The following is a 27,707-nucleotide window of genomic DNA, read 5'->3' as shown; positions in this document are numbered from 1 at the left end:
TGGACCTATCCTGAGGAAGGGCGTGACCTTTTCCTCCAGTAATATCAGAAATGATCTCCTTCAGTCCAGGCCCGAATAGGGTCTGCCCTTTGAAGGGGATGTTGAGAAGCTTAGACTTTGAAGTAACGTCAGCTAACCAGGATTTAAGCCATAGCGCCCTACGCACCTGAATGGCAAAACCTGAATTCTTAGCCGTTAGCTTGGTTAAATGAAAAACAACGTCAGAAATAAAGGAATTAGCTAACTTAAGAGCTTTAATCCTGTCTAGAATATCGTCTAACGGGGTCTCCACCTGTAGAGCCTCCTCAAGAGACTCGAACCAGAAAGCCGCTGCAGCAGTGACTGGGGCAATGCATGCAAGAGGCTGGAGAATAAAACCTTGTTGTATAAAGATTTTCTTAAGGAAACCCTCTATTTTTTTATCCATTGGATCTAGGAAAGCACAACTGTCCTCGACGGGGATAGTTGTACGCTTAGCTAGGGTAGAGACTGCTCCCTCCACCTTAGGGACCGTCTGCCACGAGTCCCGTGTTGCGGCATCTATGGGAAACATCTTTTTAAAAGCAGGAGGGGGAGCGAACGGTACACCTGGTCTATCCCATTCCTTAGTAATAATTTCCGAAAACCTCTTAGGGACTGGAAAAACATCAGTGTAAACAGGCACTGCAAAGTATTTGTCCATCTTACACAATTTCTCTGGGACTACAATTTGGTCACAGTCATCCAGAGTCGCTAAAACCTTCTTGAGCAACAAGCGGAGGTGTTCAAGCTTAAATTTAAACGCTGTCATTTCAGAGTCAGACTGAAGTAACGCCTTCCCTGAATCAGAAATGTCACCCACAGATAGAAGCTCTCCTGCTTCGGCTTCTGCATATTGTGAGGGTATATCGGACATAGCTACTAAAGCATCAGAAAGCTCTGTATTTGTTCTAGCCCCAGAGCTGTCTCGCTTTCCTTGTAATCCTGGCAGTTTGGACAATACCTCTGTGAGGGTATGATTCATAACTGCCGCCATGTCTTGTAAGGTAAACGCATTGGACGCGCCAGATGTACTTGGCATCACTTGAGCGGGAGATATAGGTTCTGACACATGGGGAGAGCTAGGTGGTTTAACCTCCCTTTTGTCAGTCTGAGAAACCTCTGGTGATAAATCTTTAAAAGCCATAATACGGTCTTTAAAACTTATAGAAATATCAGTACATTTGGTACACATTCTAAGAGGGGGTTCCACAATGGCTTCTAAACATAATGAACAAGGAGTTTCCTCTATGTCAGACATGTTTAACAGACTAGTAATGAGACCAGCAAGCTTGGAAAACACTTTAATAAATGTGAAACAGCAATTAAACAAAAATGGTACTGTGCCTTTAAGAGAAAAAAACTACCACATATACTGCAAAACAGTGTTAAAAAGTAGTAAACTCTACGAAATGTTTACAGTGTGTATAAGGGACTAAAGCAGCATTGCACCCACTTGCAAATGGATGATTAATCCCTTAGACCCCAAACCGGATTTGAAAACCGTTAAAACCGTTAATAAACAGTCAAACACACTGCCACAGCTCTGCTGTGGCTCTTACCTGCCCTTAAACACGATTTTTGCAGGAAAAAAACCCTCTATAGATGCCAGAGGACTCCTTTAGGGAAGCTGGATGTCTCAGTCTGAATATCAACTGCGCATTTAGAGCGCAAAAATAGGCCCCTCCCACCATGCACTCGATGTCAGAGGGCCTTAAAAAAGGACTCCTAGGAGTAATCTGACTAGCCATGTGGAAAACTAGGCCCCAAATAAAGATTTATCACCCTCAGAGAAAAAACGTTTTTTTCTATAAACCATGCAAACGTTTTGACACTAAGTAAAATGAGTATTAACATGAATATTACCCTTTATTGTAAGCATGATCCCAGTCGTCGTTAAATCACTGCATCAGGCTTACCTCAAATATATAAGGCTCTGTCTAGATCTTATCTCTCTAGAAATAAATATACTGAACATACCTCAAAGCAGGTAATCTGCAAACCGTCCCCCCAACTGAAGTTTTCTTTCCATACTCTTCAGTTATGTGTGAGAACAGCAATGGACCTTAGTTACAAACCGCAAAGATCATCAACCTCCAGGCAGATTCTTCTTCCAATTTCTGCCTGAGAGTAAAACAGTACAACGTCGGTACCGTTTAAAAATAGAAAACTCTTGATTGAAGGTAAAACTACACTAAGTCACCACATATCTCTTGATACTTCCTTTCTTGTCGAGAGTTGCAAGAGAATGACTGGGGGTGGCAGTTAGGGGAGGAGCTATATAGACAGCTCTGCTGTGGGTGTCCTCTTGCAACTTCCTGTTGGGAAGGAGAATATCCCACAAGTAATGGATGAACCCGTGGACTGGATACACCTTTACAAGCGAAAGTGGATTAGTGCGATAATTAATGATGTTATATTGCATACCATAGTTTTTCGAACGTGGTGATACTAACTATAGTATCAGTGGGGACAGAATGATGTTTGTAACTGTTGTCAGCCCTGACTCCGACTGACATAAATTAGATCGCTGCCACTGCGCTTACTTTATTAGCATAACTTACGGTGCAAAAAATTGAGTATGATACAGCACAACAGGAGATAGAGTAACGCTTTATAGTGGCAGCTAATGTGATCTATCATGTCACATATATTGTTGTTACTACAGTGCTAAAACCATTTTTAATATTTGTGAATATATAACCTGTATAACATAACATACTGATACGTATTAGATCACTACTTCAGTATTAAGACCAAAAGCGTAGCCTGTGATTTAAGTAATGTGCATGATGTAGCACAAATAGAGATTAAATCAATTGATGTTGTGGCAGTCATTCCTGACCTAAATTGTTACCCTGCAATACAGCATTCACAATATTAACCCCATGAGGAGTATTGTTTGAATGATAGTATATATAATACAGCACGATTTGATAATCAGTGGCGGTCAATATTGACACATACTGCCACAGGTAATAATGACACCACAGCTCTATTATAATCTGGGAGTGTAATGTGCTTAATACATGGTCCATTCCCAACTTACCACTAGGATCTAATAGATCAATCAACTGTTATTATATTATTGTTTTTGGGAATGCTTTATGTTCTCCTACACCTTTAAGAGGAGCAAGTGCATGCAATTTGTAACATAAGTGTGTCTATTTTTGACACACTCTTCCACCTGACTTATTTGATTTTATACTTAGGATTTTATAGATGACATTGTATATGTCATCCCAGGTACACTTTGTTACCGCAGTACAATTGTTATAGCAAAGTCTACCCTGTCCAGTATCGATACTAGACTATCCACAATTAATTGTACAATCCCATAATCTAATGGGCACTAGATAAACTTATTACTACTAGTGACAACCTTAATTAATAGAAATACAATGGGACTGTCTTGATGAATGTGGGGACATATATTACTCATTGAAGTAGACGTTGTACTCTGAATAAGGTGTAACATAATAGTGATACCTCCATTTTAATATAATATACGTCTTTTCTTTTAATAATATTTTTTTCACTAATAAAAGTTATGTTTTAAGTTGATGTCTCATATGCACAACTTTAACTTGATTATTTAGGCTCTCACCTAAGTGTGCCCCAAGATATCTCTTTTCTTTTCTCCTTTTTTGACCTATCCACATATAGCAGATAGTTAAACCAGTACTGAAACAGTTATCAGTAGAGGTAATGGTATATAAGAGTATATCGTCAATCTGAAAAGGGAGGTAGGAGATGAATCTCTACGACCAATAACAGAGAACCTATGAAATAGATCCCAGGGAGGAAAACCATAGCATTCAATAGGTGATACTCCCTTCACATTCCTCTGACATTCGCTGTACTCTGAGAGGAATCGGGCTTCAAAATGCTGAGAAGCGCATATCAACGTAGAAATCTTAGCACAAACTTACTTCACCACCTCCATAGGAGGCAAAGTTTGTAAAACTGAATTGTGGGTGTGGTGAAGGGTGCATTTATAGGCATTTTGAGGTTTGGGAAACTTTGCCCCTCCTTATAGGATTGTATATCCCATACATCACTAGCTCATGAACTCTTGCCAATTACATGAAAGAAAGACTATACCCCAGGTAAAAAAACATTTTCCTAAATAACATAATTTATGTAAGAACTTACCTGATAAATTCATTTCTTTCATATTGGCAAGAGTCCATGAGCTAGTGACGTATGAGATATACAATCCTACCAGAAGGGGCAAAGTTTCCCAAACCTCAAAATGCCTATAAATACACCCCCCCCACACCCACAATTTAGTTTAACGAATAGCCAAGAAGTGGGGTGATAAGAAAGGAGCGAAAGCATCAACAAGGAATTGGAATAATTGTGCTTTATACAAAAAAATCATAACCACCACAAAAAGGGTGGGCCTCATGGACTCTTGCCAATATGAAAGAAATGAATTTATCAGGTAAGTTCTTACATAAATTATCTTTTCTTTCATGTAATTGGCAAGAGTCCATGAGCTAGTGACGTATGGGATAGCAAATACCCAAGATGTGGAACTCCACGCAAGAGTCACTAGAGAGGGAGGGATAAAAATAAAGACAGCCAATTCCACTGAAAAAAGAATCCACAAGCCAAATCAAAAAGTTTTAATCTTTATAATGAAAAAAACTGAAATTGCAAGCAGAAGAATCAAACTGAAACAGCTGCCTGAAGAACTTTTCTACCAAAAACTGCTTCTGAAGAAGAGAAAACATCAAAATGGTAGAATTTAGTAAAAGTATGCAAAGAAGACCAAGTTGCTGCTTTGCAAATCTGATCAACAGAAGCTTCATTCTTAAAAGCCCAGGAAGTAGAAACTGACCTAGTAGAATGAGCCGTAATCCTCTGAGGCGGGAATTTACCTGACTCCAAATAAGCATGATGAATCAAAAGCTTTAACCAAGATGCCAAAGAAATGGCACAAGCCTTCTGACCTTGCCTAGAACCAGAAAAGATAACAAATAGACTAGAAGTCTTCCTGAAATATTTAGTAGCTTCAACATAATATTTCAAAGCTCTAACCACATCCAAAGAATATAAAGATCTTTCCAAAGAATTCTTAGGATTAGGACACAACGAAGGGACAACAATTTCTCTACTAATGTTGTTGGAATTCACAACTTTAGGTAAAAATTTAAATGAAGTCCGCAAAACCGCCTTATCCTGATGAAAAATCAGAAAAGGAGACTCACAAGAAAGGGCAGATAATTCAGAAACTCTTCTAGCAGAAGAGATGGCCAAAAGAAACAATACTTTCCAAGAAAGTAATTTAATGTCCAGAGAATGCATAGGCTCAAACAGAGGAGCCTGTAAAGCCCTCAATACCAAATTAAGACTCCAAGGAGGAGAAAATGGCTTAATGACAGGCTTGATACGAACCAAAGCCTGTACAAAACAATGAATGTCAGGAAGGTTAGCAATTTTTCTGTGAAACAGAACAGAAAGAGCAGAGATTTGTCCTTTCAAGGAACTTGCAGACAAACCCTTATCCAAACAATCCTGAAGAAATTGTAAAATTCTAGGAATTCTAAAAGAATGCAAAGAAAATTTATGAGAAGAACACCATGAAATGTAAGTCTTCCAAGCTCGGTAATAAATCTTTCTAGACACAGATTTGCGAGCCTGCAACAAAGTATTAATCACTGAGTCAGAGAAACCTCTATGACTAAGCACTAAGCGTTCAATCTCCATACCTTCAAATTTAATGATTTGAGATCCTGATGGAAAAATGGACCTTGAGATAGAAGGTCTGGCCTTAACAGAAGTGGCCAAGGTTGGCAACTGGACATCCGAACAAGATCCGCATACCAAAACCTGTGTGGCCATGCTGGAGCCACCAGCAGTACAAATTAATGCTCCATTATGATTTTGGAAATCACTCTTGGAAGAAGAACTAGAGGCGGAAAGATATAAGCAGGTTGATAATTCCAAGGAAGTGACAACTGCTTCCGCCTGAGGATCCCTGAACCTGGACAGATACCTGGGAAGTTTCCTGTTTAGATGAGAAGCCATCAGATCTATTTCTGGAAGCCCCCACATCTAAACAATCTGAAGAAACACATCTGGGTGAAGAGACCATTCTCCTGGATGTAAAGTCTGGCGACTGAGATAATCCGCTTCCCAATTGTCTATACCTGGAAAATGGACCGCAGAGATTAGACAGGAGCTGGATTCCGCCCATGCAAGTATCCAAGATACTTCTTTCATAGCTTGAGGACTGTGAGTCCCACCTTGATGATTGACATACGCCACGGTTGTGACATTGTCTGTCTGAAAACAAATAAACGGTTCTCTCTTCAGAAGAGGCCAAAACTGAAGAGCTCCGAGAATCGCACAGAGTTCCAAAATATTGATTGGTAATCTCGCCTCTTGAGATTTCCAAACCCCCTGCGCTGTCAGAGATCCCCAGACAGCTCCCCAACCTGAAAGACTTGCATCTGTTGAAATCACAGTCCAGGTTGGACGAACAAAAGAGGCCCCTTGGACCAAACGGTGGTGATCTAACCACCAAGTCAGAGATAGTCGAATATTGGGATTTAAGGATATTAATTTGTGATATCTTTGTATAATCCCTGCACCATTGGTTCAGCATACAAAGCTGAAGAGGTCTCATGTGAAAACGAGCAAAGGGGATCGCGTCCGATGCTGCAGTCATGAGACCTAAAACCTCCATGCACATAGCTACTGAAGGGAATGACTGAGACTGAAGGTTCCGACAAGCTGAAACCAATTTCAGACGTCTTTTGTCTGTTAGAGACAAAGTCATGGATACTGAATCTATTTGGAATCCTAAAAAGATTACCCTTGTCTGAGGAATCAAGGAAATTTTTGATAAATTGATCCTCCAACCATGTCTTTGAAGAAACAACACTAGTTGATTTGTGAGAGATTCTGCAGAATGTAAAGACTGAGCAAGTACCAAGATATCATCCAAATAAGGAAACACAGCAATACCCCGCTCTCTGATTACAGAGAGTAGGGCACAGAGAACCTTTGAAAAAATCCTTGGAGCTGTTGCTAGGCCAAAAGGAAGAGCAACAAATTGGTAATGCTTGTCTAGAAAAGAGAATCTCAGGAACTGATAGTGATCTGGATGAATCGGAATATGAAGATAAGCATCCTGTAAGTCTATTGTGGACATATAATGCCCTTGCTGAACAAAAGGCAGAATAGTCCTTATAGTCACCATTTTGAATGTTGGTATTCTTACATAACGATTCAAACTTTTTAGATCCAGAACTGGTCTGAAAGAATTCTCTTTCTTTAGAACAATGAACAGATTTGAATAAAACCCCAGACCCCGTTCCAGATATGGAACTGGCACAATTATGCCGGATAACTCCAGGTCTGAAACACACTTCAGGAAAGCCTGAGCCTTTACTGGGTTCACTGGAATGCGTGAGAGAAAGAAACTTCTCACAGGCGGTCTTACCTTGAAACCTATTCTGTACCCTTGAGAAACAATGGTCTGAATCCAATGATTTTGGATTGAATTGATCCAAACATCTTTGAAAAATCGAAGTCTGCCCCCTACCAGCTGGGCTGGAATGAGGGCTGCACCTTCATGCGGACTTGGGGGCTGGTTTTGATTTTCTAAAAGGCTTGGATTTATTCCAGACTGGAGAAGGCTTCCAATTGGAAACCGTTCCTTTAGGGGAAGGGTCAGGTTTCTGTTCCTTATGCTGATGAAAGGAACGAAAACGGTTAGCAGCCCTAAATTTACCCTTAGATTTTTTATCCTGAGGCAAAAATGCTCCCTTCCCCCAGTTGAAATTATAGAATCCAACTGAGAACCAAATAATTTATTACCTTGGAAAGATAGAGATAGCAACGTTGACTTAGAAGTCATATCCGCATTCCAAGATTTAATCCATAAAGCTCTTCTAGCTAAATAGTTAAAGACATATACCTGACATCAATTCTAATGATATCAAAAATGGCATCACAAATGAAATTATTAGCATGTTGAATTAGCTTAACAATGCTATACACATTAGGATCTGGTACTTGTTGCGCTAAAGTTTCCAACCAAAAAGTTGAAGCTGCAGCAACATCAGCCAAAGAAATAGCAGGCCTAAGAAGATGACCTGAACATAAATAAGCCTTCCTTAGATAAGATTCAAGTTTCCTATCTAAAGGATCTTTAAAAGAAGTACTATCTGCCGTAGGAATAGTAGTACGCTTAGCAAGAGTAGAGATAGCCCCATCAACTTTGGGGATCTTTTCCCAAAACTCCAATCTATCAGTCGGCAAAGGGTACAGTCTCTTAAACCTTGAAGAAGAAGTAAATGAAGTACCTAGACTATTCCATTAACTAGAAATTAAATCTGAAATAGCATCAGGAACTGGAAAACCTCTGGAATAACTACATGAGGTTTAAAAACCGAATTTAAATGTTTACTGGTTTTAATATCAAGAGGACTAGTCTCCTCCATATCTAATGCAATCAAGACCTCTTTTAATAAAGAACAAATATACTCCATTTTAAATAAATATGAAGTTTTGTTAGTGTCAATATCTGAGGCAGAATCTTCTGAACCAGATAGATCCTCATCAGAGATAGATAAATCAGAATGCTGTTGGTCATTTAAAAATTCATCGAATTTATGAGAAGTTTTAAAAGACCTTTAACGTTTATTAGAAGGTGGTATAACAGACAGGGCCTTCTGAATAGAATTAGAAACAAATTATCTCACATTAACAGGAATATCCTGAACATTAGATGTTGAAGGAACAACAACATGTAATGGACTACTACTAATGGAAATATTGTCTGCTTTAGAAAGTTTATCATGACAACTAACACAAACTACAGCCGGAGGAACAGTTACCACAAGTTTACAACAAATGCACTTAGCTTTGGTAGAACCAACATCAGGCAGCAGCATTCCAGAAGTAGATTCTGATACAGGGTCAGATTGAGACATCTTGCAATATGTAAAAGAAAAAACAACATATAAAGCAAAATTATCAATTTCCTTATATGACAGTTTCAGGAATGGGAAAAAATGCAAACAGAATAAGCCTCTGGAAACCAGAAGCAAAAATAATGAAGACTTAAATAATGTCAAAAGTCTGGCGCCAAGTATGACGCCCACAACTGACAAAATATTTTTTGCCGCCAAAAACGTCTGCAACAAACACGAGCGTCATAGATGACGCAACTACGTGAAAATTCTTGGCGCCAACTAAGACACCGGAAATGACGAAAATACGCCAACAAACTTAATTCTCGCGCCAAAAAAGTCTCGCGCCAAGAATGATGCAATAAATTATAGCATTTTGCGCACCCGAGAGCCTAACAGCCCGCAATTTAGAAAAAAAAGTCAATTTGAAAAGTTTCAGGTAAGAATTTTTTTTGTTTTTTTTTTGTTATATATGTGCATTTCCCAAAATAAAACTGACAGTCTGTAAAAAGGAAATATACTGATAAACCTGAATCATGGCAAATATAAGTACAAACATTATATTTAGAACTTTACATTTAAAGTGCCAAACCATAGCTAAGAGTGTCTTAATAAAGGAAAACATACTTACCAAAAGACACTCATCTACATAAAGTAGATAGCCAAACCAGTACTGAAACGAGAATCAGCAGAGGTAATGGTATAAAAGAGTATATCGTCGATCTGAAAAGGGAGGTAGGAGAGGAATCTCTACGACCGATAACAGAGAACCTATGAAATAGATCCCCGTTAGGATGACCATTGCATTCAATAGGTAATACTCCCTTCACATCCCTCTGTCATTCACTGTACTCTGAGAGGAACCGGGCTTCAGCATGCTGAGAAGCGCATATCAACGTAGAAATCTTAGCACAAACTTACTTCACCACCTCCATAGGAGGCAAAGTTTGTAAAACTGAATTGTGGGTGTGGTGAGGGGTGTATTTATAGGCATTTTGAGGTTTGGGAAACTTTGCCCCTCCTGGTAGGATTGTATATCCCATACGTCACTAGCTCTTGGACTCTTGCCAATTACATGAAAGAAAAGTTTTTTTCCCAAATATGAAACTGACAGTCTGCACAAGGAAATACATGAACCTGACTCATGGCAAATATAAGTACAATATGCTTTTATATAAAGCTCTAAATATATGTATTGTACTTATATTTGCCAATTACTGTAAGTATGTTTTTTATTACTTAAGACACCCCAGCTATGGTTTGGCACTTTATGCTTTTATATAAAGTTCTAAATATATGTAAAGTGCCAAACCATAGCTGGGGTGTCTTAAGTAATAAAAAACATACTTACCAAAAGACACCCATCCACATATAGCAGATAGCCAAACCAGTACAGAAACAATTATCAGTAGAGGTAATGGTATATGAGAGTATATCGTCTATCTGAAAAGGGAGGTAGGAGATGAATCTCTACGACCGATAACAGAGAACCTATGAAATAGACCCCCATTAGGGAAATCATTGAATTTAATAAGTGATACTCCCTTCACGTCCCTCTGACATTCGCTGTACTCTGAGAGGAATCGGGCTTCAACAATGCTGAGAAGCGCATATCAACGTACTTACTTCACCACCTCCATAGGAGGCAAAGTTTGTAAAACTGAATTGTGGGTGTGGTGAGGGGTGTATTTGTAGGCATTTTGAGGTTTGGGAAACTTTGCCCCTCCTGGTAGGATTGTATATCACATACGTCACTAGCTCATGGACTCTTGCCAATTACATTAAAGAAAGTTTATTTTAATTCTACAGGTAAGTTTTAATTTATTTAAGATAGGGATGTTGTAATTTTAATGTAAAGTTAGAGGGTTGTTAGGTTTAGGGGTTAATAGCTAAATTTAGTTTATGGCAATGTGGGGGGCTGACGGTTTAGGGTTTAATAGGTTTAGTTAATGGTAGTGATGTGGGAGGCCAGAGGTTTAGGGGTTAATACGTTTATTCAGTGGCGGCGGGGTCCGGGAGCTGCGGAATAGGTGTTAATAACATTATGTAGGTGGCGGCGATGTCGGGGGTGGCAGATTAGGGGTGTTTAGACTCGGGGCTTATGTTAGGGTGTTAGGTGTAAAAGTAACTTGCTTTCAACCATAGAAATCAATGGGATTTCTGACAGCATTGAACATAAGCTTTCGCTGCTTTCAGACTCCCATTCATTCCTATGGCATCCGTGGCCTCCAGGGTGGCGGATTAAAAACCAGGTAAACTGGCCCGGAATAGCCGCAAGCGTACCCGTTAACTATTTGATAACTTTTAAAAAGTGTCAAATATTGCTGAATGTGTATTCGGAACATCTGTAATGACGTAAGCATCGATCTGTGTCGGACTGAGACAGGCGGATCGTATGTTATGTCACAGATTACAACTTTTGCCGGTCTGTAGGCTTTGATAACTAGGTCGGATCAAGCTCACCACAATTACGATGCCGAATTCCAGTGTATTTGCGGTTGACGGTTTGATAAATATCCCCCTCTCTCTCTACAACATTTATGCTAAAGACTCAGATCACACATGCATACGTACATCTAACAGGATTTAATGTCCATGTGAAAATCACCTTGATTCCCGTTCTCCAGTAGAAATCCCGGATAGCACGCACCATCACCAGCGCTACAGGATATGTGGCATTGACCGACTCTTTCCCTGTTGAAGTCTTAATAAAATCAGAACCTAGGAATAAAAGATACAATTATTGCTATATTAAACTATAACATTTACCAACCACAGCTTGGTCTCACTACACAGCACAATATACACAACAGAATAAGCAGCATTCCTTCTGGGATTCACCAGGTATGGAACCACCATCACTGAATATCTAACAAGCTATTACAGATTCCCTTTACTAACAAACGGTATTAATCAGCAAGAGGTAGGTGCAAACCCGCAATGCATCCTATTAGTCTTCAGTGCCCCCCTTATGGTGTACTCATTATTCGCATAACAAAACGGGCTGAAGAGAGTGAGTAGAGAGAGTATATACTCTGTTGCTGATAGCAAAACAGAATGGTGAGTGAAAGCTAATCAGCTGGTGTGCTAGGTGTGTGGCTTGTGTATGCCAGCCTATCAGGAAAGCTTCGGAATGAGCAGAGGAGTATAGGACATGTGAATGAGCAGTGAAGGAACCAGTAGAAATGTATTATTTTAAGATATGACTATAGCAAGTCACATAAGTAATGTCATACTAATACAATATTCTGGACTTGGTGAAAGTGTGGCTAGAGGGTATCTTGTGCACAAACGTCAATCACGTTAACTTCAGACTAAGCATCTTTAGCTAAATTTCTAGGGGTTCAGCTAGAATATGACAGCCAATCAGAATAGCCTCAGACAGAGCAAGGGTGAAAGCTAACTAGTCACCATACAGACACCTAAGCCCCGCTAATATTTGGCACCAGAAGACAAAGATTAACCATTATCGCACTTTATTGGGAAAAATGCTAGGGGTAATTTTTTTTCTGAAAAACGTGGAGACCGCTCAATCTGGTTCAGAGCAGAATATTTACACTGGTCTCTTGTCACAAATACTATTGTTAGCTGGGTACCTTATCACATAGACTTCACACGTGATGAGGCCTCTCATTAATCTTTTAACCCTGTAACTCGGCTGCTTTACACCCCATAGTTACACCGTTAACCTTCTCTGTCTACCTGCCACACTCCTCTCTCCCCATCACTTTATTACAGCACAACCTGCAGCAGTACCCGCAGTTATAATCCTGTAGCAAAAGTAATCAGGATGCTTCGTTCATTGCACAACTGCCCCTAAGTGATGGCTTTGTCTGTGGGTCAAACAGACATTTACTCAGCAGCTGATAAAAAAAGAAAAGGGAATCTAATTATAATAGATTAACCACAAACTAAAGAACGTCTATTCAATCCATCTCACCCAATTCTCAGCAGAATTTAATGACTATTCAGCAGCTCGTTACCAAATGGAACAAGATGAACATTTTCCAGTTCATTAAAGAAATGTACTATATATTATAGCATTGTCACAGGGAGAGTTAATTACAAGATAATGGATAATAGTTATTAAATGCAGACGGCTATTCATTTATGAGTCTCAAAGGCAGCACCAAAGGCAAACAATGAAATGTATGCTTACCTGATAAATTTGTTTCTTTCTTGACACGGTGAGTCCACGGATCTTCATAATTACTATTGAAAATATCACTCCTGACCAGCAGGAGGAGGCAAAGAGCACCACATCAAAGCTGTTAAATACCACTCCCCTTACCCACAACCCCCAGTCATTCGACCAAAGGGAAAGGAGAAAGGAAGTAATACAAGGTGCAGAGGTGCCTGATGTTTATGAAAACAAACTGTCTGAATCGAGGGTGGGCCGTGGACTCACCGTGTCAAGAAAGAAACAAATTTATCAGGTAAGCATAAATTTTATTTTCTTTCTAATGACACGGTGAGTCCACGGATCATCATAATTACTATTGGGAATCAACACCCAAGCTAGAGGACACGGATGATAAAGGAGGGACAAGACAGGGAACCTAAACAGAAGGCAACACTGCTTGACGAACCTTCCGCCCAAAAGAAGCCTCAGCTGAAGCAAAAGTATCACATTTGTAAAATTTAGAAAAAGTATGCAAAGATGACCAAGTGGAAGCCTTGTAAATCTGATCTACAGAAGCACCATTTTTGAAAGCCCAAGTGGAAGAAACAGCCCTCGTAGAATGAGTTGGGATTTTCTCAGAAGGCATCTGACCATCAGTCTTATATGCCAAGAGAATAACACTCCTCAACCAACAAGAAAGAAAAGTAGCCGTAGCTTTCTGACCTTCACATTTCCAAGAAAAAACAACAAATAAAGAAGAAAACTGGCGAAAATCCTTAGTCGCCTGCAAATAATATTTCAATGCACAAACTACATCTAAGTTTTGTAACAAACATTCCTTATGAGAAGAAGGTTTAGGACACAAAGAAGGAACAACAATTTCCTGATTAATATTCTGATCCGAAACAACCTTTCGAAGGAAACCTAGGACAGTATGCAGTACTACCTTATCAGAATGAAAAATAAGGAAAAGAGCTTCACAAAACTATTCTAGCCGAAGAGATAGCAACCAAAAACAAAACCTTCCAGATAAACAACTTAATATCCAAAGAAAGCCTAGGCTCAAAATGGAGCCTATTGGAGAACTCTAAGAACTAAATTAAGACTCCAAGGAGGAGTCACAAACTTAAACATAGGCCAGATTCTAACCAAAGCCTGACAAAAAGACTGAAGGTCTGACACAATCGCCAGATGCTTGAGCAACAAAATAGATAAAGCAGAAATTAGACCTTTCAGGGTACTAACAGATAAACCCTTTTCCAGACCCTCCTGGAGAAAGGACAAAAAACCTAAGAATCCTGACTCTACTCAAAGAGTAGCCTCTGGATTCACACCAGTAAAGATATAAACTCCATATCTTAAGAAAAATTCTCCTAGTAACAGGTTTACGAGCCTGTATAAAACTCTCAATGACCGACCCAGAAATACCACGCTTAGAAAAAAATAAGCGTTCAATCCCCAAGCCATCAGCTTCAGAGAAACTAGATATGGATGAGGAAAAAGACCCTGAATCAGGAGGTCCTTCCTTAGAGATAGTCTCCACAGAGGCAGAGATGACATTCCCACTAGGTCTGCATACAAGATCCTGCGAGGACATGCCAGAGCTAAGAGAAAAACAGGAATGTTAGATTAAAACTCCAAGGGACCGCCAGAACTTTTAACAGGAAGACCAGAAGGTCCCTTGACCTCAAGCCATACCACAAGAGCTTAGCATTCTGCCAAGAAGCCCTGAGATACAGATCTGGCTACCCCCAATTGAGGAAAACACCTCCGGGCGGAGTTCCCACTCACCCGGATGAAAAATCTGTCAGCTCAGAAAAACCACTTTTCTTAAAATGAGAATCGCAAATAGACAACAGATGTGAGCCCTCGCCCACTGAATAAATTGGGCCACCTCTGAAAAGGACAAGGAACTCCAAGAAAAACCCAAAACTAATCTCCTAAACAGGAAGTCTATTAAGGACCTCAAGAACACTGCCCCTGTAGCTGGAAACAGAGAACCTCTTCCCCAATTCACCTTCCATCCATGGCAATGAAAAATTTTGCTCATTGAAAAGGCGGTGCCTGAACCATAGAATTGCTCAGCAAATGCACTCAGGACCAAATCACTGCCAATAGGACTCCCAGAACCCTTGAAAAATCTGTGAGCCGTGGCAAGGCTGAATGGAAGAGCCACAAACAGAAAAAGATGTCCAAAAAGACAAATCTCAGAAACTTGAAATGATCTTATAAAAAGGAACACAAAAGAACACATCCTTCATGTCTACAGTTGTTGTAAACTGACCAGAGGGAAGGATGAAACGAATAGACTCCATCTTGAAAACAATACTCAGAGGAACTATTGAAATAATTCAGCTCTAAATTAGAACAAACATTTCCCTCTGAAATAAACATATTGGAAAATAGACAAACCCCTGTTCCAGAACCAGACAAAACACTCCCAGGAAGTAAAATCCTGGACACATTAGAAGAACGCATCTTGACTTATCTGACTAAAGATAATCCTGAAAGGAGAAACTTACTCCCGGGAGGAAGGGGTAGAAATTGAAATAAAAAACCTGGAATACTCTAACAACAGCCCTTTAGAGAACTAGGACCTTTCATATCCAGGCAAGACAAGAACTGAAAAAGATTACCCCCCCCCCCCATAGGATCAGATCCTGGCTAGAAGTAAACTCTTCATGCTGAAAGAAAATCAGCTGAGGGTTTCTTTTAATGAAAGACAACATTAACAACAGAAATAAAAATTGGCCTCTCTGGAATCAGACCAGGCTTCGCACCAAAGAATGCCGCATAAGTCCATAAAGGTCTCCAATGCTGATAACTAAAGGAGACAAACTAATACAGACAGGAGATGGGAAAAAAGAAATCCTTGACTTCTACCTGGCATAGTAAAACAGAAGAATCTATACCAATGAAACCTAGTGTATATAAAAACTACTAGATTCTTGAGGAATGACACCGACCAAAGATAACCAAGAAGCCAAGCCCTCTTAAAAATACTAAAGGGCGAACAGGCTTAACTCTGAAGAAAACTACTTCAGCACCAGATAAAGGAATTACACCGTCCGAAATGGAGATTGAACCCACAGATGCAACCTACTATCCTCCCTACCAAATTAAAAGGAAGGCAATAAGTCAAGTAGTAAGCAGAACAGAAACCTTACTATTTGAATTAATACATTTCCACTAACGACTCCCCTTAAATATAGGGGAAAAAAACAGATAATGTCACAGATACCAAAAGACACCTGTGCAGCAAATCTGCAACAAATAACTCCTCCAGGAAATTGAGAGGAACTGCAGGGCACTGCATTTGACACCATAAGAAAAAGAATTGGGACATAAGAGGAAAAACTGTGGCCTTAACCTAAACAGTTTCATCCATGGAGACGTGAGGCTAAACTAATTTGGGGAAGAAAAAAATAAATAAAAAATAATTTAAAATGACTGTCACTTTAAAAAAATGAAATAATTATATATTTACTTATGAGAAGAAACTCTAGCCCCATGAAACAATCAAATAAATTGCAAGAAAAAAACATTTATCCACTTAATAAAAAACAAACCCTTTTCCCTGAATCCTAAATGAAAAGAGGGACAATGATCCAGCGCTTTATTTAGAAAAATAAAACATAAATGAGAAATCAGTAAAACACTGAGCTAAAACAAGTTGCTGATAAATAATCAGTAAAACACTGAGCTAAAACAAGTTGCTGATAAATAATCAGTAAAACACTGAGCTAAAACAAGTTGCTGATAATCAGTAAAACACTGAGCTAAAACAAGTTGCTGATAATCAGTAAAACACTGAGCTAAAACAAGTTGCTAATAAATAATCAGTGAAACACTGAGCTAAAACAAGTTGCTGATAAATAATCAGTAAAACACTGAGCTAAAACAAGTTGCTGATAAATAATCAGTAAAACACAGAGCTAAAACAAGTTGCTTAGAGATAAATAATCAGTAAAACACTGAGCTAAAACAAGTTGCTGATAAATAATCAGTAAAACACAGAGCTAAAACAAGTTGCTGATAAATAATCAGTAAAACACAGAGCTAAAACAAGTTGCTGATAAATAATCAGTAAAACACTGAGCTAAAACAAGTTGCTTAGAGATAAATAATCAGTAAAACACTGAGCTAACACAAGTTGCTGATAAATAATCAGTAAAACACTGAGCTAACACAAGTTGCTGATAAATAATCAGTAAAACACTGAGCTAAAACAAGTTGCTGATAAATAATCAGTAAAACTCTGAGCTAAAACAAGTTGCTGATAAATAATCAGTAAAACACTGAGCTAAAACAAGTTGCTTAGAGATAAATAATCAGTAAAACACTGAGCTAAAACAAGTTGCTGATAAATAATCAGTAAAACACTGAGCTAAAACAAGTTGCTGATAAATAATCAGTAAAACACTGAGCTAAAACAAGTTGCTGATAAATAATCAGTAAAACACAGAGCTAAAACAAGTTGCTTAGAGATAAATAATCAGTAAAACACTGAGCTAAAACAAGTTGCTGATAAATAATCAGTAAAACACAGAGCTAAAACAAGTTGCTGATAAATAATCAGTAAAACACAGAGCTAAAACAAGTTGCTGATAAATAATCAGTAAAACACTGAGCTAAAACAAGTTGCTTAGAGATAAATAATCAGTAAAACACTGAGCTAACACAAGTTGCTGATAAATAATCAGTAAAACACTGAGCTAACACAAGTTGCTGATAAATAATCAGTAAAACACTGAGCTAAAACAAGTTGCTGATAAATAATCAGTAAAACTCTGAGCTAAAACAAGTTGCTGATAAATAATCAGTAAAACACTGAGCTAAAACAAGTTGCTTAGAGATAAATAATCAGTAAAACACTGAGCTAAAACAAGTTGCTGATAAATAATCAGTAAAACACTGAGCTAAAACAAGTTGCTGATAAATAATCAGTAAAACACCGAGCTAAAACAAGTTGCTGATAAATAATCAGTAAAACACTGAGCTAAAACAAGTTGCTGATAATCAGTAAAACACTGAGCTAAAACAAGTTGCTGATAAATAATCAGTAAAACACCGAGCTAAAACAAATTGCTTAGAGATAAATAATCAGTAAAACACTGAGCTAAAACAAGTTGCTTAGAGATAAATAATCAGTAAAACACTGAGCTAAAACAAGTTGCTTAGAGATAAATAATCAGTAAAACACTGAGCTAAAACAAGTTGCTTAGAGATAAATAATCAGTAAAACTCTGAGCTAAAACAAGTTGCTTAGAGATAAATAATCAGTAAAACACTGAGCTAAAACAAGTTGCTGATAAATAATCAGTAAAACACTGAGCTAAAACAAGTTGCTTAGAGATAAATAATCAGTAAAACACTGAGCTAAAACAAGTTGCTTAGAGATAAATAATCAGTAAAACACTGAGCTAAAACAAGTTGCTGATAAATAATCAGTAAAACACTGAGCTAAAACAAGTTGCTGATAAATAATCAGTAAAACACTGAGCTAAAACAAGTTGCTTAGAGATAAATAATCAGTAAAACACTGAGCTAAAACAAGTTGCTGATAAATAATCAGTAAAACACTGAGCTAAAACAAGTTGCTGATAAATAATCAGTAAAACACTGAGCTAAAACAAGTTGCTGATAAATAATCAGTAAAACACTGAGCTAAAACAAGTTGCTTAGAGATAAATAATCAGTAAAACACTGAGCTAAAACAAGTTGCTTAGAGATAATCAGTAAAACTCTGAGCTAAAACAAGTTGCTTAGAGATAAATAATCAGTAAAACTCTGAGCTAAAACAAGTTGCTTAGAGATAAATAATCAGTAAAACACTGAGCTAAAACAAGTTGCTGATAAATAATCAGTAAAACACTGAGCTAAAACAAGTTGCTTAGAGATAAATAATCAGTAAAACACTGAGCTAAAACAAGTTGCTGATAAATAATCAGTGTAACACTGAGCTAAAACAAGTTGCTTAGAGATAAATAATCAATAAAACACTGAGCTAAAACAAGTTGCTTAGAGATAAATACTCAGTAAAACACTGAGCTAAAACAAGTTGCTGATAAATAATCAGTAAAACACTGAGCTAAAACAAGTTGCTGATAAATAATCAGTAAAACACTGAGCTAAAACAAGTTGCTTAGAGATAAATAATCAGTAAAACACTGAGCTAAAACAAGTTGCTGATAAATAATCAGTAAAACACTGAGCTAAAACAAGTTGCTTAGAGATAAATAATCAGTAAAACACTGAGCTAAAACAAGTTGCTGATAAATAATCAGTAAAACACTGAGCTAAAACAAGTTGCTTAGAGATAATCAGTAAAACACTGAGCTAAAACAAGTTGTTGATAAATAATCAGTAAAACACTGAGCTAAAACAAGTTGCTTAGAGATAAATAATCAGTAAAACACTGAGCTAAAACAAGTTGCTTAGAGATAAATAATCAGTAAAACACTGAGCTAAAACAAGTTGCTTAGAGATAAATAATCAGTAAAACACTGAGCTAACACAAGTTGCTGATAAATAATCAGTAAAACTGAGCTAAAACAAGTTGCTGATAAATAATCAGTAAAACACTGAGCTAAAACAAGTTGCTTAGAGATAAATAATCAGTAAAACACTGAGCTAAAACAAGTTGCTGATAAATAATCAGTAAAACACTGAGCTAAAACAAGTTGCTGATAAATAATCAGTAAAACACTGAGCTAAAACAAGTTGCTGATAAATAATCAGTAAAACACTGAGCTAAAACAAGTTGCTTAGAGATAAATAATCAGTAAAACACTGAGCTAAAACAAGTTGCTGATAAATAATCAGTAAAACACTGAGCTAAAACAAGTTGCTGATAAATAATCAGTAAAACACTGAGCTAAAACAAGTTGCTGATACATAATCAGTAAAACACTGAGCTAAAACAAGTTGCTGATAAATAATCAGTAAAACACTGAGCTAAAACAAGTTGCTGATAAATAATCAGTAAAACACTGAGCTAAAACAAGTTGCTGATAAATAATCAGTAAAACACTGAGCTAAAACAAGTTGCTTAGAGATAAATAATCATTAAAACACTGAGCTAAAACAAGTTGCTGATAAATAATCAGTAAAACACTGAGCTAAAACAAGTTGCTTAGAGATAAATAATCATTAAAACACTGAGCTAAAACAAGTTGCTGATAAATAATCAGTAAAACACTGAGCTAAAACAAGTTGCTGATAAATAATCCGTAAAACACTGAGCTAAAACAAGTTGCTTAGAGATAAATAATCAGTAAAACACTGAGCTAAAACAAGTTGCTTAGAGATAAATAATCAGTAAAACACTGAGCTAAAACAAGTTGCTGATAAATAATCAGTAAAACACTGAGCTAAAACAAGTTGCTGATAAATAATCAGTAAAACACTGAGCTAAAACAAGTTGCTGATAAATAATCAGTAAAACACTGAGCTAAAACAAGTTGCTGATAAATAATCAGTAAAACACTGAGCTAAAACAAGTTGCTGATAAATAATCAGTAAAACACTGAGCTAAAACAAGTTGCTGATAAATAATCAGTAAAACACTGAGCTAAAACAAGTTGCTGATAAATAATCAGTAAAACACTGAGCTAAAACAAGTTGCTGATAAATAATCAGTAAAACACTGAGCTAAAACAAGTTGCTGATAAATAATCAGTAAAACACTGAGCTAAAACAAGTTGCTTAGAGATAAATAATCAGTAAAACACTGAGCTAAAACAAGTTGCTGATAAATAATCAGTAAACACTGAGCTAAAACAAGTTGCTTAGAGATAAATAATCAGTAAAACACTGAGCTAAAACAAGTTGCTTAGAGATAAATAATCAGTAAAACACTGAGCTAAAACAAGTTGCTGATAAATAATCAGTAAAACACTGAGCTAAAACAAGTTGCTGATAAATAATCAGTAAAACACTGAGCTAAAACAAGTTGCTGATAAATAATCAGTAAAACACTGAGCTAAAACAAGCTGCTGATAAATAATCAGTAAAACACTGAGCTAAACCAAGTTGCTTAGAGATAAATAATCAGTAAAACACTAAGCTAAACCAAGTTGCTTAGAGATAAATAATCAGTAAAACACTGAGCTAAAACAAGTTGCTGATAAATAATCAGTAAAACACTGAGCTAAAACAAGTTGCTGATAAATAATCAGTAAAACACTGAGCTAAAACAAGTTGCTGATAAATAATCAGTAAAACACTGAGCTAAAACAAGTTGCTGATAAATAATCAGTAAAACACTGAGCTAAAACAAGTTGCTGATAAATAATCAGTAAAACACTGAGCTAAAACAAGTTGCTTAGAGATAAATAATCAGTAAAACACTGAGCTAAAACAAGTTGCTGATAAATAATCAGTAAAACACTGAGCTAAAACAAGTTGCTGATAAATAATCAGTAAAACACTGAGCTAAAACAAGTTGCTGATAAATAATCAGTAAAACACTGAGCTAAAACAAGTTGCTGATAAATAATCAGTAAAACACTGAGCTAAAACAAGTTGCTGATAAATAATCAGTAAAACACTGAGCTAAAACAAGTTGCTGATAAAAAAATCAGTAAAACACTGAGCTAAAACAAGTTGCTTAGAGATAAATAATCAGTAAAACACTGAGCTAAAACAAGTTGCTTAGAGATAAATAATCAGTAAAACACTGAGCTAAAACAAGTTGCTTAGAGATAAATAATCAGTAAAACACTGAGCTAAAACAAGTTGCTGATAAATAATCAGTAAAACACTGAGCTAAAACGAGTTGCTTAGAGATAAATAATCAGTAAAACACTGAGCTAAAACAAGTTGCTGATAAATAATCAGTAAAACACTGAGCTAAAACAAGTTGCTGATAAATAATCAGTAAAACACTGAGCTAAAACAAGTTGCTGATAAATAATCAGTAAAACACTGAGCTAAAACAAGTTGCTGATTAATAATCAGTAAAACACTGAGCTAAAACAAGTTGCTTAGAGATAAATAATCAGTAAAACACTGAGCTAAAACAAGTTGCTTAGAGATAAATAATCAGTAAAACACTGAGCTAAAACAAGTTGCTGATAAATAATCAGTAAAACACTGAGCTAAAACAAGTTGCTGATAAATAATCAGTAAAACACTGAGCTAAAACAAGTTGCTTAGAGATAAATAATCAGTAAAACACTGAGCTAAAACAAGTTGCTGATAAATAATCAGTAAAACACTGAGCTAAAACAAGTTGCTGATAAATAATCAGTAAAACACTGAGCTAAAACAAGTTGCTTAGAGATAAATAATCAGTAAAACACTGAGCTAAAACAAGTTGCTGATAAATAATCAGTACAACACTGAGCTAAAACAAGTTGCTGATAAATAATCAGTACAACACTGAGCTAAAACAAGTTGCTTAGAGATAAATAATCAGTAAAACACTGAGCTAAAACAAGTTGCTGATAAATAATCAGTAAAACACTGAGCTAAAACAAGTTGCTGATAAATAATCAGTAAAACACTGAGCTAAAACAAGTTGCTTAGAGATAATCAGTAAAACACTGAGCTAAAACAAGTTGCTGATAAATAATCAGTAAAACACTGAGCTAAAACAAGTTTCTTAGAGATAAATAATCATTAAAACACTGAGCTAAAACAAGTTGCTGATAAATAATCCGTAAAACACTGAGCTAAAACAAGTTGCTGATAAATAATCCGTAAAACACTGAGCTAAAACAAGTTGCTTAGAGATAAATAATCCGTAAAACACTGAGCTAAAACAAGTTGCTGATAAATAATCAGTAAAACACTGAGCTAAAACAAGTTGCTTAGAGATAAATAATCAGTAAAACACTGAGCTAAAACAAGTTGCTGATAAATAATCAGTAAAACACTGAGCTAAAACAAGTTGCTTAGAGATAAATAATCAGTAAAACACTGAGCTAAAACAAGTTGCTTAGAGATAAATAATCAGTAAAACACTGAGCTAAAACAAGTTGCTTAGAGATAAATAATCAGTAAAACACTGAGCTAAAACAAGTTGCTGATAAATAATCAGTAAAACTCTGAGCTAAAACAAGTTGCTGATAAATAATCAGTAAAACTCTGAGCTAAAACAAGTTGCTTAGAGATAAATAATCAGTAAAACACTGAGCTAAAACAAGTTGCTGATAAATAATCAGTAAAACACAGAGCTAAAAAAGTTGCTGATAAATAATCAGTAAAACACTGAGCTAAAACAAGTTGCTGATAAATAATCAGTAAAACACTGAGCTAAAACAAGTTGCTGATAAATAATCAGTAAAACACTGAGCTAAAACAAGATGCTGATAAATAATCAGTAAAACACAGAGCTAAAACAAGTTGCTGATAAATAATCAGTAAAACATAGAGCTAAAACGGGGAGGAGCTAGCCAGCTAATGAAGCAGCAGCACTTGTGGAGAGCTCTGTGTTATATACTCCATTAAACTGATAAAAAGTGCTTTTTGAGACCTAATAAAGCCTTAAAAGGATAAGGAGCAACATCCCCAAGCAGAGGATTATCAATACAAGGAGCCTTTTTTAAGATTGGGAAAAACTGAACTCAATCCGGTTTTGAGAACCAGAACAAAACCAGGAAACCCCCCGGCTTCGGCCTGCACCGGATCGAAAGGCCTCACAAAAAGTTCTTTAAAGATCACCAAACTACCTAAGGTCAGTGTAACAGATGTGGTCAAGCACTAGTGGGGCTAATTGACATCATAGCTAAGAGAAAGGGGCACTTTATAAAGCAGAGAAAGGGCCCTGGGCCTATCCACATTTTCGGCCGAAGCTGGGTGGGGGAGAGACATTCAAGACCCTGCATCATAACTCTTTAATAACTGGAGAGGTGTCCCAAGGTGGGCCTTCCATTACAGGAAGATCTGCTCAATTGAAAAAGAGAAAAAGCCCATTGTGATTTAGCCATTTTAAAGACACTTTTTCTCTTCTTTTTTTTTTTTTTTCTTTTTTTTTCTTCATTACCACTTTTCTCTCCTTTTGCATTTTTTATGGAGTGGAAAAGGTGGGGTTGGCACATTATATATTGAGGGGGCCAGAGAGGTTTAGTGCAGCTAGAGCCATTAATAACAGCACAGCATCCTAATTACAAGTGTGGAGAAAGACTTTTGAACTAGGTGCATTTCCATGCTGCAGCACAATAATATCACAGCTACCATCCCCCACTCAGGCTTTCATTTAAAGAGTATTTGCAACTTTGCTCCCCAACTTTATCAGGCAGACACATCTAGAGACTATAAGGAGAGACACTGAATTAATCAGTCCTGGAGAGTTGAGGCGGTCAGAAACTGCTTTGTTTGGCTACTACTGATTGACAGTTTTGGAGAAATATCTACAGCAGACACTAGCACTCTCTCCCCACCCCTTTCCTGCCAGTCCCAGTACTGGTGGGTCATATCCAAGATTCCCTCTCCGTGATGGTCCTGTGAGGACAGCTTCCCTGGGGAGTTGAGTGCTTTATTTTTGCAACTGCTCATATTTTGGACTAAAGTGAAGCATAATTACCATCCTACATGACGATCATCTAACAGATGGTCCACAGATAGGGTAATACAGTACTTACAGGGGCTTTTTCCACTCGCTGATCTCTCATCCTCTAGCCTAAAGGCCTTTGGGCAACAAGGAATACAGGAGAGGTATATTTAGCCGGCCCTGACACACAATACCCTATTCAGACCCTCTCCATCAGTCCAGATAATTCGCCCACTATTGCAAGTTTTTGCAGAGGAAGACATGATGTGGGACTAAATGGTTAATGGATGAACCTTTCGGACATGACTGAGTAGATAATAATATAGGTGGATATCTAAAAAAGATTTCGGGCTGTGAGGCTGCTATATTGGCAACAAAGTGGTATTGTTCTATGCAACAGAAGCTACAAAACCACTAAGCAGGTTCTATACAGAATAAATTTCAGTTTTTCTGTTTGTTTCTCTCTTCTCTCTATTAATACATCATTCCTAACAGTGCCCTCAATATGAAAAGCCGTACGCAGTCAGTCAAAGAGTGTTTATCAAAATCACAACAGAAAAAGAAACTAGCTATGTTAGATTCCTCTCAACAGATGGAACCAGTTGAAGATATAGCGGATTCCTCTCCGTCTCCGCCCAAGTCAAATACCTCAAACGAGGCCCTTTTAAAGCAAATAAAACAAATGTTTCATGAGGAAATGAGATCAGCCTTATCAGAACTAAAGCAAGATATCGCAGACATAGGTGAAAGAACTTCGGCTATAGAAGATAAAGTTGATGAAATAGTAGAAGAAATCCCGGAACTACAGGCCACAGTAAGCTCCCAACAAGCTCAAATACAGAAATTGGAAGATCATCTGGAGGATCTGGAAAACAGATCGCGCAGATCCAACATCCGCATACGCAATTTACCAGAAAAATATAACAATCTCTCTGATACTGTAACTCAGATCTTCCAACAGTTATTGCCGGATGAGGAGACATCATTTCTCCTTATGGACAGAGTACATCGGGCTCTAACCAAGCCTCCAACTCCGGGAGCTCACAGAGATGTTATAACAAAACTCCATTATTATCACATCAAAGATAGAATCATGCAAGTTGTCCGAGGAGTTCAAGAAATCACCTATGAAGGCCACAAAATACAAATTTTTGCTGATTTATCGCCTATTACTTTGAGGAAAAGGAGAGAATTCAAACCAATAGTAGCAGCCCTAGCCAATGCCCAAATCAAATATAGATGGGGATTTCCTTTTCGATTGTCCTTCACAGTAGACAAAACATCTTTTTCCTGTGCCACAGTTGAGGAAGGACAGTCGATTTTGAACAAACTTCACATCGGTAGAGGAACGCCCCCTCCAGCACAATCGCCCAAACCTCAGCGAAAAGCTCTGACACGTACCTGGACACCAGTTCTCAAAAATGGGAAAACTCCAAGGAGAAATCATGATTCGGAAAGCCCAACCTGAGTCAAAGAGACAACTTATAAGTATTCTTTCATGTCCCCAAACGGGGGAGTCAGAGACCTCATTGGATTTTTCTTATGGGGGTTAACTCAAGAATCTTGTCACAATTGATGAGATCTGACTCAGAACTCCTGTGTGTCATTGTTTAAATAGTTAGTAAGGATTAGTCAGAAAGAGATCCACCTTTCATTCATTCATTCATTCATTCACTCATGCATTTGGGTCATTCCAATGATTCAAATGTTGGACATTTCTGAGACATGTATCTAATGTGCTGATATTATATGTCCGAAGTTCATATTGTTTTTCATGTTCTTTATTATTTTTCATGATGTTTTGTTCTTTATCTTTAACTTTACAGGATTCCTATTGCTAGTTATGACCAATACTGGTTCTTTGTTGTTTGTTTTCTTGTTGTTTGAACTAATTGACAAATGTTTTTCCACCTCGACTACTTGTGCACTACAAGCAGGTAAACCTATGCCTTCACGTACATTGCAAAAAGTGGCTGATAGATCTGTATTTGCCGGGGGAGGGAGACCCAGCCGTACTGCAGTTGGTGAGTCTTTCAACATGTGTAATAAGAACATCTTTCACATGACTAAGAAATGTCTATAAATATAGTCTCTCACAATGTTAGAGGGTTACACTCAAATGTTAAGAGACGTAAGGCTCTAGACACATATAAATCCCTGAAGGCCCACATAATCTTATTACAGGAAACCCATTTTACAAAAGTGAAAACCCCGAAGTATTGGGATAGAGGTTTCCCCACCCAATTCCATGCCACATGCCAATCTAAAAAATGCGGAGTGTCCATCTTAATCCACTCAGACCTAAATTTCAAAGAGGATGAGGTAATAATAGATAAGTCAGGCAGATTTATTATTGTTAAGGGCAGAATACATGACTCACATGTAATTCTTGGCAACATATATGCTCCAAATGAGTCTCAAGCCCTTTTTATGTCTAAGATAGGTAAATTGCTTACTACTTGGAAGAAATCAAGGCTAATCATAGGGGGAGATTTTAATTTGGTACTTAATTCAGAATTAGATAAATCATCGATCCCACACAAACCTTCTTCCCAAAACTCTAAAAAACTCATGTATGACTTTCTATTAGATCATAATTTGGTGGACAGCTGGAGATACATCAACCCGAAAACCAGAGATTACTCATTTTACTCTAGTGTACACAATGTGTATTCTAGAATTGATTATATTCTACTTAGCCAGATCATGACTCCTTTGATAATGGCTTCGGATATTTTGCCTGCAACATGGTTAGACCATAATATAGTGTTGACAAGAATATCTGGCTTGATTGACCCTTACAGGGGCAGAAGCTGGACAATAAATCCAACTTTATTTAGAGACAAAGTTTTCACACAAAGTTTTCAGACAGAAATTGCACACTTTTTAGAGACAAACCATGACTCAGTGACTAATCCTATGCATATATGGGGGGGACTAAAGGCCTTTGCGAGAGGCATCTTGAAAAAAGAATCCAATAAGCAGAATAGGGGTTATGTAGCACAGATTGAGCACTTAAAACAAGATATACAGAATCTGCAATCCCAACATCATTTAACACATGATGACAGGACACTCAGATTGTTGAAAGACAGAAAATATTCACTAGATAAGTTGCTGACAAGCGAGGCAACCAGAT

At 37.3% G+C, this 27,707-nt stretch overlaps 1 protein-coding gene across 1 annotated transcript in view; it reads right to left on the bottom strand.

Annotated features, from left to right (window-relative positions):
- Positions 1-27,707, bottom strand: part of DERA (deoxyribose-phosphate aldolase) — a gene marked incomplete at its 3' end in the record, with an annotated part of 370,477 nt that overhangs the window by 41,659 nt on the left and 301,111 nt on the right. Inside the window, 1 exon segment of the mRNA XM_053719141.1 lies at positions 11,557-11,669. Within this exon segment, the coding sequence (XP_053575116.1) occupies positions 11,557-11,669 (113 nt within the window).

Source organism: Bombina bombina, chromosome 6, assembly GCF_027579735.1.
Source record: "Bombina bombina isolate aBomBom1 chromosome 6, aBomBom1.pri, whole genome shotgun sequence".
Lineage (NCBI taxonomy): Eukaryota > Metazoa > Chordata > Amphibia > Anura > Bombinatoridae > Bombina > Bombina bombina.
The sequence above is the reverse complement of the archived record's forward strand: the minus strand, read 5'-3'. Positions and strand labels throughout refer to the sequence as shown.